Source organism: Mercurialis annua, linkage group LG3, assembly GCF_937616625.2.
Source record: "Mercurialis annua linkage group LG3, ddMerAnnu1.2, whole genome shotgun sequence".
NCBI classification, from domain to species: Eukaryota; Viridiplantae; Streptophyta; class Magnoliopsida; order Malpighiales; family Euphorbiaceae; genus Mercurialis; species Mercurialis annua.
This window is the reverse complement of record NC_065572.1, coordinates 73,114,537-73,131,468: the sequence shown is the minus strand read 5'-3', so window position 1 is coordinate 73,131,468 and position 16,932 is coordinate 73,114,537. Positions and strand designations below refer to the sequence as shown.

At 27.0% G+C, this 16,932-nt stretch overlaps 1 protein-coding gene and 1 long non-coding RNA gene across 2 annotated transcripts; one reads left to right on the top strand and one right to left on the bottom strand.

Annotated features, from left to right (window-relative positions):
- The first annotated feature begins 4,261 nt into the window (after nucleotides 1–4,261).
- LOC126674278 (uncharacterized) lies at nucleotides 4,262–6,437 on the top strand. The gene is made up of 3 exons (XR_007639489.2): nucleotides 4,262–4,565; nucleotides 5,619–5,697; nucleotides 6,337–6,437. It is a non-coding gene; the product is annotated as an uncharacterized LOC126674278 (long non-coding RNA).
- A 790-nt stretch (nucleotides 6,438–7,227) lies between these two features.
- Nucleotides 7,228–9,714, bottom strand: LOC126674104 (transcription factor JUNGBRUNNEN 1-like). Its single transcript, XM_050368479.1, has 3 exons — nucleotides 9,466–9,714; nucleotides 8,461–8,759; nucleotides 7,228–7,785 (listed from the first exon to the last, which is right to left on the bottom strand). Exons 1-3 carry the CDS (start codon nucleotides 9,656–9,658, stop codon nucleotides 7,363–7,365), a joined length of 915 nt encoding a protein of 304 aa, XP_050224436.1. The 5' UTR covers nucleotides 9,659–9,714; the 3' UTR covers nucleotides 7,228–7,362.
- Between the last annotated feature and the right edge of the window lie 7,218 nt (nucleotides 9,715–16,932).

Genomic DNA, 16,932 nt, shown 5'->3' with positions numbered 1-16,932 from the left:
TATATTTTTGGGTTAATTTCATAAAAAGTCACGACCTTTACACGAATTTTCATTTTAATCACAACTTTTAAAATTTGACATATAAAACTACGACCTTTCATTTTTTTTCAAATTTATCACCAAATCAATTTCTGATGTATTTTTGATGACGTGGCCACCATAATCCGGCAGATTTGAAAAAAAATAAAGAGTAAAATTCACCGGAAAAATAGTCGGTGATAGATTTGAAAAAAAAATGAAAGGTCATGGTTTTATATGACAATTTTTAAAAGTCGTGATTAAAATAAAAATTCGTGTAAAGGTCATAATTTTTTATGGAATTAACCCTATATTTTTTTTGCTTGAAAAAGGTTCATATTTGATATGTAGTCTAAGTAGGTCATTAATGAAAAATGGGTTCAAATCAGTGGCGAAGCCACCTTGCTCAGAAGGTGGTAAATTGACAACCTTCTAAAAAAAATTATATTAATTAATAGGGTTAATTAGTTTAAATTATATATATAATATTTATTTTTATACAAATTGACCATCTTAATTATTTATTTCATGCTAAATTGTAAAATTTGCCCCCTTTTTATAGTTTATGGCTTTGTCCCTAAGTTCAAATATGTCCTTCAATTTTGAAAAAATAAAAAATATTAATTTAATTTGTTTTATTTATTCTATTTTTTAAAGTTAAATTAAATTTATAATTAATTATTATTTAAATTTTATTTTTTGAATTTTATTTTTTTTATTTAAAAAAAGAGATTTGAAATTTTGGAATTTGAATTGTAAAATTAATTTTTTTATCATTTTAAAACATTAAGAGTTTATTTAATCTATGTTCTAAATATAAAGGACATATCTTTTTCCTATTGAAAAAAGATCAAGTTACAAAATGGATATAATTGAAACTGATTTAAAAATTATGGTAAAGTTGAAGATTTTAAAAGTTTAAAATATAATTAAAAAAATTTCAAATTAGTGAGGTGTTTTTAGACAATCAAGTCTATATCAACCAAAAGATTATTTTTCTTTTTATATATTTATGGAAAATATTATCTTTCTTTTATGTTAATATAGGATGTTGTCCTACCATATATACAAGACCAATTATCAAAATTTAAAATATAATATATTTAGTTTTCAATCTAATAACTAACATAAAATGTAACTTTTTATTTTTATTTTATTTTTAATGGAATTGTGAACTAATGATACCGAATTATATTACTAAAAAAGCTAAACTGATATTCTTTTTCAAACCCTAGCCGTCTCTCTCTCTTTTGAGAAACCTTTCAAACCCTAGTAAGTTTTTCTTTTTTGTTCATTTGGGAGGTGGTTTTTGGCCATTCTTGGCCAAAAATCACCTCCCCAATCTCTTAAATTCAGTTTTTTAGCCTTTTTCATAGTTTTTATTTTTAATTTTGAATAAAATTTCTTTCTTGGCCAATTTTGGTCTAGATTTAGAAATTATTTTCTACCTTAGTATCTTAATTTTATAGATCTGTTCTAATCAAAATTAAGAATAGTTTTTTTCATCGTTGGAGATGAAATTGTTTTTTGCGATGCAAGCGATTTGGATCTCTAAACCTATTAGAGCCACCATCTTACGACGGATTTCACCAAATATCGGTATATTTTTCGTTGGTATAGATGATCTCTTTAATGTTCAAGAGAAGAGATTTGTCACAAAAGATGTGATTAGGGACTTTAACGATGAAGTTATAGCTGCTAGCTGTAGCAGTCGTGCGATTAAAGTTAGTATTATCATGGCAAGCGAAGCTAATCTAATTCCCTTTATTTCAAAGGTTGTAATGGATGCCTTCAACAACAACTCTTTACTTTGTAATATTATCAGTTTTATAGCACATGACTACTTTAACTTAATTGAGATGCATATATGTTGTTTTAATTACGATAGAAAATCTCATGTGGTAGCATATGACTATTTTAGTTTATCTAATTGGTTGGGGCATGTCCCTCCGATTATCAAATTCTATGTACTGGCTGATCAATCAGCTTTTGATTAATAGAACTTTTTATTTCAAAAAAAAAAAAAGCTAAACTGATAAAATTTTAAAATCGTGGTATATTTAAAAAAATGTGCTATAAGTATTGCTAGATAAATATATTTTTCCTTTTTAACGATGAATCAATATGTAACTTCATTTTAAGGAAATCATACTCTATGTTTAATTTGATTTCATAAACAATTGATGTTAATACTAAAAATTGTATTAGTGATGATAAATATATATACTTCACAATTTTAAATAGCTACTGAATGTGTCTGCCAATTGGACTACCCTTGTCTGGCATTATGCCCAAAATGTTAATAAGAATTTAACAAAAATTAGACTACCTAAAGCCGGTATTGAAAATTAGACACTAGCTCGCTATATTTAAGAGAAGAGCTTAGCCCAATTCTATATAATACTATCAGAAAATAGGACTTGACTTTTTCACTTTTTAATTAAGAAGGCTAATTATTGAGAAAGTAAAAATGCACTTTTGGCTTAATTACATCTTGATAATTTTTAAAGTTAAAATAAAAGTAACTACTCTTATATGTAATGTCCTACTTATAATCTAAGAGAAATGCTAAATCACACAAACGTATATAACACTAATCACACGAATTTGACTTTTTCAACCAAAACCATAAATGATTATTAATGAGTTTCTTACAAACATTCAATTCTCTTCATTTTAAGAGCAGTGTTTATTTTCTTATTCAATGCTTTACAAATATTAATATTATTATTTCTTATCACATTCACTTAATTAACACATTTTTTTTAATTATATTACTTATATTATGCCATATATAAATTTTAATAAAACATATAAAAATATACATTTTTCATTTTATATAAATGTTTATATTATCTGCATTATTTATAATAAAAATTATCAAATATAAATGTAATTTTAAAGATCTAAAATTTAGAAATTAAGATTTAAAATTTAAAATTTAGAGTTTAGAGTTTAATGTTTATTGTTTAGATTTTATTTTATAGTTTACTAGTATTTAAAGTATAGAATTTAAAATTTGAAATTTAGTGTTTAGAATTTTGATTTAAATAAAAAATTAAAAGTAAATGTTTATAGTTAAGGAGTAAGAAGACAAGATGAAAGAGTATGTATTCACTGATAAAAGTGCAACTGTTATTATTCATTAAAAAAAATTGTCATTTATAATTTTAGTTGAAAAAGTCAAATTCGTGTGATTAGTGTTATATATGTTCGTGTGATTTAGCATTTCTCATCATCTAATAAAAAATAAGGATAAAATTGATAAAAAAATTATATATATATATATATATATATATATATATATATATATATATATATATATACACACACACATAGATTTTCTAATGGGATGAATATTTGGGAATAACTATATATTCAAAAATGAGGATAATATTAACAACATGGTATTTTATTAATTATGTCTAATGGTGTTAAAAACCAATTTTTTTTTTAAAATATATCTAAATCTTTCAATCCAATTTGACATAATTAATTTAATATTTAAATTTTTTTCAAAATAGAAAAGAAAAAATTATCAATTGGATGACATATAATTCGGATAAATTAATTTTTCAAAAATATCAAAATGATTTTAAAAAATTGAAATAGATTTCCAATGAATTATTCAAATTGAAATAAATTTATAATTTTAAAAGATTTAAATATATTTTTTAAAAATTAAAAAAGTTTGACTTTTTTTAATACTATATATTAACCGAATTACTTATTGCACGCAAAGCAGCCTATCATACAAGCAGTTGGCGGTTCCATATCAATACATAATACGTACTTTTAATCTCGTTGATAGACACATAGTCAGTTGGCTGATACAATAAGAATCTAACTTAATTAATATTATAAACTGTTTTATTCACTTTGTGTTTGGTTGGATGACAAAACAAAACAGAATTAATAAAAAAATGGGTGCAAATCAAGCTTATGACAAAACTAACAATTTTTTATTTATGTTAAGGATAATAACTTAAATAATCAAGCTTCTCACCTACATATATATGATATGACATGCAATCCTTTTGTTTGAAACTTCAGGCATGCGTGTGCTTATTAAACTTTTATATAATTTCATTTTATTTACAAAATCTATTACATTACATTAAAGTTGGACCAAAAACACTGTAGCAGGAACAGTGTTTTGGCAACTTTACCCTTTAAAAATCTGAGTATACCGTTTGTGTCTTATCTCAGTTCCTTTTTTAACCCGTTCTTTTTTGCTAATTACTCTTTCAATCCCCCTTTTCTTTTCAATCGTATCTTTCTATTGCTCCTGTCGTTCTTATCCATCTTCCTCTCTATCGTTCTTCAAAAAAGAATTTACTCTAAATTTTGTTCCAAATTTTATAAGATCATTTAGTTTCGTATTTTTCTCTTTCATCACCCACCGCCGCCCGCCGTCCATCACGATTAACGTCCACCACGACATCGTTTGAGTCCCACAAAACCAGTCTAAGAGAGTTATGGAGTTTTTTTGATAGTGCTTAGAGCTGTGGAGGCTGCACAAATAATGCTGAATGGTCGGCTAGGAGGTTGTGCTTTATCCATGGAGTTTTGCTACTATTAATCATCGTGCATTATACTTTTTTTGCTCTCTCTGAATCTCTGGCTTACGAGCTTTTTTCAAGTGTGTACAACAATAACTGTTTATTTGATGATAATTGCTATTGTTATTTTTAATTCATCTTGAATTTAGAGATAAGTATATTGCATTTTTAATCTCACATCTTCTAATATGAAAACCTATTTTCAAGTTTATAATCAATTTATTTATGGATTTATTATCAACAAATTGCATGATGATTAAACTTAATTGGGGACAAATTTTTTTATGAAGGTTACTCATAGATGTCCATCAAGATAATTGGAATCCATAGGCATAAGTTTATTGTGAGTGAATGTTTTTCTGAATTGAAAATATTGATAATAAGTATACCCTCTGTTAGTGTTTGATTTTTTATGTTAGATTTTTATTTTAATATTTGATCTTTTATGTTAGATTTCTATTTTAGTGTTTGTTTTTGTTCATTTCTTCGCTGTGCTTTTGGTTTATTTTGTTCTATGTTATTTAAATTGATAATTAGTACGGAGTTCTGAAAAGGCAAAGTGAAAAGAGGTATATTGAGTAAATGTCCAATTTGATTCTTCATTATATAAGGCTTATTTAGATCATGGAATGATAGAATTGCAGATCTTTTCGTAAAATTATCAATGGTACTAAGCTGATTCCTAGAGTTTTACTAATTTTTGATGTTTTGAGATTGAATTTGAGATAATGATATTTTTTGAAGTAGGGTTGTTAATGTATTGATAGATGTTTGGATTTCAATTGGTAGTTTAAGGTTTTGAATTTGCTCCTACTTTTGATTTTAATTTGTGTTCTTATTTTAGTTTTTAGTTTAGTGTTTACAGTTGCTAAATTTTCATGTCCACTTTACATTTTACTATTTTATTGGCAGTTTCACCTTGCAATTTGAAATTTAATGTGTAATTTTTCAAATTATTGTATTTAATTAAATTCTACACTATCGTGAAGTTTATGTTTTAGAATTTTAACTGCGATTCTATGTTTGTGGTAATTGAAGGTCATCGAGTTTGACGATGCATTACGGAGAGCAAATCTAAGGTGAATAGGCGAACGGGGTGTATTCAAGCCAAATTTTGGTAAGAATGCAAAGATTAATGCTTTAGAAAGCTATTAAAGCCTATAAATTAAACGCTACATTAATCTGAATCTGATGTTTGTTGCCATTTATCAATTAGGGTGTGCAGCAAAACCTCATCTCTATAGTATGATTGTTATCAGAGTTGAGTAAGGTTTGGTACATGGTACAATGATTTATGCCATCTGTACCATTTTATTTGACATAAGCTTAATAATGGTACTTTTATTTTGTCAAACGTCATAAATTCATAATTTTTATTTTAATTTGCATTGTATTAAATTCTTCGATAATAAGGTCAAATAATTAGAATTTGTATCATTTCATAATTGGAGATCATGCTAGCAAAATATAGGAACGTCTATTATAACCAAGCTGTATTTCATCTTTATGATAGTTTTGAACATCATGTGCATAATAAAGCTTCAGTTTGCATGTATATTCATTTGTTATGACACTGCTGCCTCATCTTTTTCTAATATACGGAGATTATCATTACGAGTTATATTTGTAGTTTTCCATGGATATATTATGATTTTAAATCTTATGTAGTTTCAGTTTCTATAAAAAAATTGAAATAACTCTCCATTTGAGATAAATATGTGGCTTCAGCTGACATATAATTTGATTTCACTTGCAGGCTTGGCAGAAACATGAGGAAATAAAAGCTATTGAGAAAAGTTTGAATGAGTACATGTATCAAAATTATGGCCCGAAGCATCGCGAGGGCTTCGTTCTAGTTATAATTAAATTTCAAACTTACAAGGAATGGAGAGTTTTATGGTGATTTAAGATCAAATTGAGTTTACATTACAACTAAATATTTATGTATCTTATATTTTTTCTCTTTCGTCAATAATATATATTGAAATGTTGCGGTCTTTAAACTTTAATTCAATTTCATTTTGGAGTAAAAAGAAAATTATGTTGCTTCATGATGTGACAAGATCTAGTTGTCATGTAGATTTAATTTGATATAAAAGCAATAAAAAAACCTTTTCCTTGTTTGTAGTTTATAATCTAGCGCGTAAATTGACACATTTAAAATTTTATGATCAAAATTATATCACACAAAAGTTTAGTGATAAAAAAATTTAATACTTCTTTTGGTTGGCTGTTTAATCTTATTATTTTGGGAGTTGTTTGAGCTGTTAGATAAAATCCTACAATTAATGATATATTCATGAGATGTTCTAAACGGATCCCAACTATGAGACGACGTCTTCATATTAAGATTAATGCCCATTCGAGTAGGGTAGGTTCTTTACGGGAGACAAAACTCTACTCCAAAATTTAAACAGTTACATACATGAATACGGTTCGAACCTGCAATCTCATTTAAATAAAGAAAATACCTTAATTATCAACTCACCTGCGTTTTGGGGGTTAATGATTTTTCTAACAGCAATAAAAATTATTTTAACCATTTCATTAACTCTAAACCTCTAAATCAAAGACGATGTTCATGGAGTATCACCTAATTAATTATCAATGCAATGAAAGTTTTATACGAAAAGAAAGCCACTATATATACAAAAAAAGAAAGCCACTATATAAATGTAATTTCATACAAGCATATAATACAACCATATGTATAAGTAAAACATTTCTATATATATGTAGTCCTAAAATAGTCGCTAATTCTGTAGTTATTATACAAATAAATTTACAGAAAAGAAGGATCAAAAGCAAACTCCACAACTGATCTAAGCTCATCCCAGTCACCACTCAAGAACTGATCATTCCCATAATAAGCCGGACTCGATACATTTGATGAAGATGCCATCGATTGAGTCTGCATGATATAATTGTTATTAAATGGGTCTGCATGATATAATATTTGATTCTTCTCATGATTCACATGATTATTAATAAGCACAGGCTTCTTCTCGGTATACTGGAACACCGGAGCAGCAAAACTCAGGTAATTTTCTCGGCTCTGATCAGAATCTGCACTGCATGTGATTGAGTTTGTTGAGTCAATAACTGGTTGAGGCTGAGTGCGTTTGGTGGATAACTCTCGCCAATCTGGTGTGTATTTCCTGTGCGACACACTTCGCTTGAATATTCTACAAAGTGTCCATACTTCCTGATAATTCGAGAACCCAAAAATTATTATTGATATGCAACAGTTTATTAACTTAAGGATTAAAAGTCTTACTAATACCAAATTTTGGCCATATATTTCAATTTAGTGTCATAACATCAGAGTCACACAATAATATTCATTATTTTTTCCATCTAACATGACAATCGAGTATAATTGTCGGGTATTACATTGTTGAAAACTTTAATATAAGCACAATAAGTTTTTTTTACAATCGAGTATAATTGTCGGCTATTACATCTTGTGGCTTTTTTAATACAACTTCATTCATAAAAAAAAAAGTTTTTTTTAGTGATTTTCAGTTAAATTGAGTCTACGTAGTATTTAGGTCTTGCTACATCATATTTTATCTTACATGAATTATTATTGTTTCGCGTAAAATTTTCATTTTCATACAAGAAAAGATATTATTGCTTCATGATATGGTAAGATTTGGTTGCTACATAAAACTAATTTGGTTTGAAATTATTAAGAAACTCCCCATTTACTTAAAATTTTAAAGTTCATTACCTAAATTAAAAATTAAACTTTAATTATACTACTTTGATACTATTTAAAGTTATGATACCAAATTAAAACATAAGATAAAAGTTTGTTGCCACTCAGGTTTTTAACCTTTAACATAATCATTGTTTCAATAGCTTGTATGAATCTTACCGCTTCTTGAGCAGAAGTTTTAGTATTGGCAATGGCCGCGTCGTTGACAGGAAGGCGAAATTCATGCATCATCCAGTCGGTTTTGGTTCCTTTTCCGGCGCTTCCACGGTAATAAACTAGGGTTTTCTTGAGTCCAATGCAGTCTCGGCCTTGGCCACCATTAGAATAAATAGGCTTGTCAATGCCAGTTGCTTTCCAGAATCCAGATCCTGTCACTCTATTTGGTCTGATGCTATTCCTGTATTTTCTTCCTCTTCTGCAAAAGAAATACCCTTCTCTGTCTCCCACACTGCTAGCTTCTGTGCCATCATCAACAAAAATAACTTAGTTAGATATACATAATATAATACATTAGATAGACTAAAAAAGATGCATATGCATCTAATTCAGTTTAGAGTTCTACATAATAATAAGAGTTGGATTTTTTGTTTTGGTTTTGTTATGATAACTTCAAATTCAAAATGTCTACTTGAAACCTTAAAATGGTTCATAAAATTGGTTTGTTAAATAGAAATAATGGTTGCATAACATTAATTATACGGTATTTATACAGCTAATGATATAGAACTATAAACACATGAAGTTCTTACATAATTATGCGTCATTATGAATACTCTCGTGTAAGCGAACTCTACGATTTAAGGATATATAGTTGAGTGTAACTAAACGAGAATGATTAATAAAGGTGCACTTAAGACTAAAAATTGTCTAACTACATGTATTAAACAATCAAATGATTGGCTTATACATATATATCACCGGAGATTAATAAAACACTTCTCCTTACTGGAAAAATAATATTTATTTAAATAAGTTGAAATTCAGTTACCGTCAAGACATTATAATTTGATAATCGAAGCAAAATTTAGCCCTAAAAACTATCATTTTAATCTCCAAACCCTAGCTAGTTTTTTTTTTCATTTCATTCATATAAAGAAGCTAAAATACTTTCGTTCATATATTATTATATATAAGCGAGAAAATAAAAAATAAACAAAAGCATACTTGGAAGATCCCAAGGATCAAATTTGTAGATATCAACTTGTTTGATGAGCTCAATACAAAGAGGTTTCTTATCAACTTTTCTTCGAAGATAAAACCCTACAAGTTCTTCATCTGTCGGGTGGAATCGGAACCCTGGAAGTTCAACTTCTTCTTCATCATCATCCCTAATATTACTGCTTCTTTTAGTGTTCATCTTCTAATTACTCTTTTGCTCAGAGAAGAAATGAATAAATATTACTATCAGAAACACAGTGCATTTTTTTGAAAGAATTAAGAAACAAAATTTAGATTTTATATAAATTGTGAAGTCATGAGAGGCGGTATTTCAGGTCAAAGTCTTTACGATTGACTTATGGTAATAGTAGGACCACTTATTTAAATGATATATGAAGATGTATATAGAAATAGTCGTCCCTTATTGTTTAAGAGTTGCCATCCATGACTTTATTTCTTATGTTTTGATGAATAAATCCTAGCAAAATGGTATCAAACATTGTTTTAACTTTTAAGTACGGATGGCTACGGTTCACAAACCGACAATTTCAGTTCGGATCCGTCAGATTACGGTTCAAAGAACACTTAAAACATCGTGATTAATGGTTCAAAAACATGCCGGTTTCGGTTTACAGTTCCGGTCCTGGCGGTTGGAAAAAATAAAAAAAATATTTTTTTATAAAAGTTAAATTTAAATATTTTAAATTAAGTTGAAACTGAAATTAAATTTAATATAAATAATTAATTATACTTAAAATTTAAAATCCATTTAATCCATTTAATGGTTAGTGTTTAAGAGGATAAAAAATAAAAATACATTAAAAACAAGTAAATAATATTTATATGTTTATAGTAATATATATTATAAATAAATATAGTATGATGTACATATATAATAAATAAATTAAAATATAATTTTTAAAAAATATACGGTTTGGAACCGGAACTGACGGTTCCGGTTCTAGAAGATGTTAGCGGGCCTGAATCCGACCTTTCTCAAATTTTGGGCCGGTTTAGGCACGGTTCATAGTTTGACCGGATTTGACCAAGCCGGTTCACGGTTTAACCCGGCCTATGGCCACATCTAGTTTTAAGAATCATTGGATTGGTTAGGCTGCTAATCGAAGGTTGGTCTGATTCGTTTTTTTTCTTTCCAAAAATAAATTTTTTAGCCATTTTGAACTGGAAAAACTCGTATGAATTGATGAACTATTGAATGGCTGAACCTTAATTAAAAAAGTTATATGAATCAATGAAGTGGATGAACCTTAAAGGTTGACCTTTTTCACAATTTAATTATTTGAAAAATAAATATGAAGGACCATATATATGTAAAGGTTTAATTATATTTTTTATTATTTAAGAATCTAATATTAAATAAAATAAAATACATTAATATATCTATTTAATTTAAATAATTTAATCAATAATTAAATTGATTAAACTGTAAATGGATGACCATGCCAATTTAGCCATCAATTCGATTTTAAAAATATTGAGATGAAGGATAAATATTGCACTAGTTTTCTCCTTATTTTAGAAACCAATGTTGTTAACTTGTTATTATGATATCACTCTAACGTAAAACGATATTGACCTAGTTGCTCTCTTTATCTTCTAGATTTGTTCGCATCATTAACCATACATTCATTTTCTTCTCTTTGATTGAATTAGTACAAAAGGGAGGAATTTTGCTCTAGTTGAGTCAACATAATTGATAATTCTAGCATACACTTGTATCATATATTTAGCTACCCGGCCTAATGGCATATGTGTCAATCGTTCACTTTTAAAAGACCTAATTATTGTAACAAAAATCTAAACTTTTACTTGTAGTTGCAATTTAATTAAAACATAGTAATATCTCGTTTCATCATTTTACTACAATTTTAACTAATTATTGAATCTATTTAATTGTCCCAATTTTCAAATGAATTTATATACTAACTCCGTAATTAGCAAATCCCATTTTTTAGAAAAAGAATAATTAAATTTACTTTTGATCTAAAAAATCAAAAATAATATTAACATTTAATTCTATAACTTTTGACGGTTGAAGCAAAAAAAAACAATTTCAAAGCTAAATATGATCAGAAAAGTCAAATGAAACAACTATGCATTGTACTGAGATAAAAGATTAAATAATTAAATTGTTTGAAAAAATAGCTAGAATTGCAGAATAAAATCTAAAATATTTGGTTTAAATTACAACTACATGTAAATATTTGATATTTTTGATTTTGTTTGTTTATACCAGTCTAAAAAAAGTCAATTTTAATCTAATTTTAATTCTAGCCAGTTATTATCACTTTTTATTTAGCCAATGTTTTGATTTTATAGTATATTTCTATTGAAAAAAAAAGTTGAACCATAAATGAAAAGAAAACAAAAAAGCTTGCCTTTTTCTTTTGAAAAATTAAATAATTTGCTTGTAACTAAAATTTATTAACTGAAATTGGACTATATTTTGACATTTAAAAAAAATTAAATTATAAACAAAAAATTGAAAAAGAATAAATATTTTTGAGAGATCATACCAAAAATTTACTAAATTTGAAGATGTTTTATCCATGCAATCTTAAAGAGATGAGCGCCATGTATACATTTGGTGCCCGGGATTGAAATCAAGACTACATTTGTCCAACATAAAAGTATGTCATTAATTAGTACTTACTAAATTTACAAATGATACTTGAATCTGATATTTTTCTAAATTAAATAATTAAATATAACACAGAGTTATTGTTATTAAATATTTTCACTTTTAGCGTCTTTTTTTTATTTAAGTGTACAATTTAAAAACATTTTACTTCGCATTCCAACTTTTTCAAACTTTTCATTTTTATATTCCAGTTGCCATTTTATTTATGTGTTACATAAAAATAAGGCCAAATATTATCAAAAGGCCAAACCTTTCACAAAAGTTTCACAAAAGTCATGACCTTTTAATTTTGTCAATTTTGGCCAAAAACTAATTATTTGGTTTCACAAAAGTCCTGATCTTTCAATTTTGTCAATTTTGGCCAAAAATAGATTATTTGGTTTCACAAAAGTCCTGAGTTTTCAATATTTGGCATGCCACATAAGCGCCACATAGGCAAATTGAAATTAAATTGAGAGTTGGCCACAACTGAAACCAAATAATTTGTTTTTGGCCAAAATCGACAAAATTGAAAGGTCAGGACTTTTGTGAAACTTTTATGAAAGGTTTGGCTTTTTTATAATATTTGGCCTAAAAATAATGTTGTTTTGACCATTTAAATAAATAAAATAATATCGAACAAGGCACTTTATATGTATGCCACAAAATGTAAAGTTGGGATATATGATATCACTTTTTTATATTATTTTTAAATCAGAAAAAAAAAAACGCGAAAAAGGAAGATGTATTATAACAAGGCTTAATATCTTAAAAAAACCCTGATCTTTCATCCCCTTTCCAATCCTACCCTGACGTTGCAAATCTGTCAATTTTATTCTATTTTGCATTTTTTTTATTTCAATTGTACCCTAAAGCATAAAATTGATCTTTTTTTATTTGGTAAAAATTCTCTAAATTGACCATTTTTTTGCATTAGATTAACTTTTTATATTAAATTGACCATTTTTAAAAAAAATTATTGAACTTTTGTCAAATAAATAAAGGTTAATTTTATGCTTCAGGGTACAATTGAAATGAAAAAAATGCAAATTGGGATAAAATTGATAATTTTTTAACGTCAGGGTAGGATTGAAAAGGGGATGAAAGGTCGGGTTTTTTTTAAGGCATTAAACCTTGTAACAATAATCCAATATAACATATTGAGTGCTTTTTTTTTTCTTTCTGAAAGCACATATTCAGTGTTGTTAATTTTCTATCAAATATATAAATTATTAATTTCAAAAAACGTACAATACTTTTATAGACAATCAAAGGAAAACAAAATTATTCTCTGGAACCAATGGGGTTTGTTTTAAGTGGTAAGCGGCTTGGTATCGCTTAAGCAAGGTCTTGGGTTCGAGTCTTGTGAATGCAGAAAAATCTCACTGGTAGACTCATCCACCATGCCAGGTGCGCGACGCGGGTCGGATCCGGATTAATCAGGGCGAAACCTTGAAAACTGGATGGGCTTAGCAAAAAATTATTCCCTGGAGCGTGAACATTTGACTAATTAGGATATGCCTCTGATAAAGATTTGGTTATTATTGACAAATATCTAACACATTAGCTTTGACTAGTAACAATACATCAAGGGGTACAATTTGTTTTTTTTTTTGGATAAATTGAAAAATAAATTCATCAACGCATACTTTACAATAATACCCTCAAATAAAATGATTTTATTAATAGCAATAAATTTAAAGATAATTTTAATAATTTAATCCGATAATCTTATATAAATTTTGATAATTATTCAAGTAGTCAACAAAAAAGATGAAAGGTCTAAGAGCAAACTAATCTGAAACTTTACATATGTTATAGTTCACATTTCGTCACGTATGTTTGAAAATTAAACAATGTGGTCCTTCACTTTTAATTCCATCAATGATTTAGTTTATCCAACCATTTTAGTGTTAGTAAATTCATTCAAAAGACTTAACTAAAAGATTCAAATTTTAATTTAGTCCTTAAAATTATATTGTTGCAGTAAAAAACTTTATCTAATTTTTATTTCTCTATTTTTTAATTCAGCTAGTTTATACAACCAAAGAAGTTTAAAACTTAAAAAATAACTTTTAAAAAAATTGAAATATTATTAAATATTAAAAATTAAATTAAAGCTGTTAACTCATTAAATCTCATTATAATATAATTTTTTTAGACATTAAAAATATAAATTTAATGATAAATTAAAGTTTATTTTTTTGATTTAATCCTTTGACTTAGCTGGTTAACACCAAAAAAGAACTAAAAAATTAAACCGTTGATAGTAATAAAAATGGAGGACCATATCATTTGATTTTTAATCTGAAAGAACAAAAAATGAACTATAATATATGTGAGGAGTCTCAATGTAATGTACTAAAAATCTAATTGATAAAAATAAAATACTTTATATTCTTTATTAATTTTTAGGATAAATTAGTTCATAATTGAAGAAAATATTATTTAACTAATTTATATAATATAGAAAAGCTAATTAAAATAGAAAACTATATTTTTTTTTTCAATTATTGAATAATTTATCATAAAAATAAACTAGAATATATTAAATTGCATCTTATTTTTATTAATTAGACCTCCCTTTATTTTACTTCTTAAATATAGTTGTCACAATTCAAAAAAAATAAAAGAAAATACTGTCTAAATTATTCCAAACGATATTTCTATCTATTCAATCATAATTATAAATATATAATTTTTTTTTCTAAATTAAATACCATATTGCAGTCTGACCCAACCATAAAACCAATCAAAATAGAGAGATGAGAGTTAAATATTCAACTGAAAGTTAAACATGGACTGAACCTTAACTTTAATTTTTTTTTACATTATTTGTTCATATATAAAAGTATATCATTAATTTTTCATAAAAATATTTTTAAAATTTCAACAACTTCACAATCTTCAATATTAAATTCAACATCAATGTCTATAATAAAAATATTATTTTCATCCATAAAATTCTAAATCATTAAATTCAACATTTTTACCGTATTAACTTCAATTTATCATATTATTTTTCATCACCTGATAACAGAAAAAAAAATATTATTTATAAAACACTTTATAACCTAGTACGAGTTATCTGCAAGGTCATATGATACTCGGTTGGTTTAACATTTTTCATAAAGGTTTTAATAAAAAGGAATATTAGAAATTTTCAAATAGCTCAGTGACCGGATTTTAGGTTTTTCGGTTGAACCGGCTGAGCTAAATTAGACAGCCATATTAAATATATTATGTTGAAATAAAAAATATTATATAAATAAAAATTGTGAAATTTATCTCAATTGAGGGAAAATGATGGAGCTTTAAATGAGAGTTCGACAAGACATGACATAGGGGTTGATTTCGGTTATTCAAATGTGAACTGCACTTCTAAAAACCTCTTTTTTCTCTCTAAAAAAACCCTAGCCGCCAAGAGTTTTCTTCTTATTTCTTTTCCGGCTGCCGTCAATGGTTTGATTTTTGTTGTTGACGGTAGCCATCCCTTTATTTATGTTATTTTAATTTGATAGAATATAATAAATAGCGACTCTTTTTCATTTTTTTGATGGATTAAAACCTATCAACGAAGCGCAATTCATTTACCAAGAAGTGAAGATAGATCGAAGATCTTTCATCAATAAAATGGAATCGTTTATGAGCTATATTAGTTTTATTTGTTTTTCATTGTTTGTTTTTTTTCTGAATGTTTTATGTTGTCCTTTCATTATGAAAGGTTTGTTGTCCTTTCTCTGTGAAAGGTTTGTTGTCTCCTTTTTATGTAGGAGTTTGCTGTCTCTTTTTTATGAAGGAGTTATCAAGTGGTGATTGAATGGAATGCTCTGAGTTTGTGGGTGATTAGATAAGTTTTGATCGACGAGTGATCGAAGACTGCACTTATTTAGCGAAACAGTTAATAATTTATTTTTATTTTCGTAAGTAAGATCTGCGAATCAGGCAGCATGTTGTCTGTTCCATGTCAGGTCATCGGATTTAGTTTTCGAATTATTCCGAATTTCTTACAAATGTAACTGTTTCATATTCGATTTAATGAGATTTGATGATTTCAAAAAAAAAAAATGTGAACTGCACTTTGATTTCTGAATATAATTTCTTCAATTTGGTCAAATTTAAACATTTTGCATCTTCTAAATTTGGTATTGAGATTATTTGTCAATGTTGCTTTCTAGCAACATCTTCAAAGGAAGTTGAAAATGTCTAGAATTAATATAATTAAAATATTTATATGCACAAGTTGAAGAAATGAATTATTCAAAGACAAAGAAATACTATTGACCACCACAAACTTTTTTTTCTTGAAATTTAGTACAAGACCTCGAACATAATTAATAATGAATTGACTAGGCTTAATTACCGGGGTCGATAATGATTAACCAGCCAATTAATGGAATTACTCAGTAAATTACAGAATCCTTAATCTCTATTTTTTAATTTTTTCAGATAATTTTTAATTAATCTCTAGCGGGTAAGGATTAAGACAATTGATCCTCTGTTTTCCCCAAAGCTAGTCTCTCTGCAAGCATGAACTTAAAAGCAATTGTAATCCATCACCATGGATCAATAATGATAGCTGACCAACTCAGCAAATAATAAAAAAATCGGACTTCTCCCGACTTTCGTGGAGTTCTCTTCCTACGCTAGGTTTCTAGGGTTAGGGTTTCTCTTCGATTCTGAAGTTTTTTTGGTGCTTACCACTGTCCTACGATTTCCCTCCTGGAATTCCCTATCCCTATCCTATTCAAATCTTAGGATTAGGGCTTTTCGTTTTTTCATTCTATTTATTTTGCTGGTGTAGCAGATAGGTACTGTTTCTGGTTTTTTCG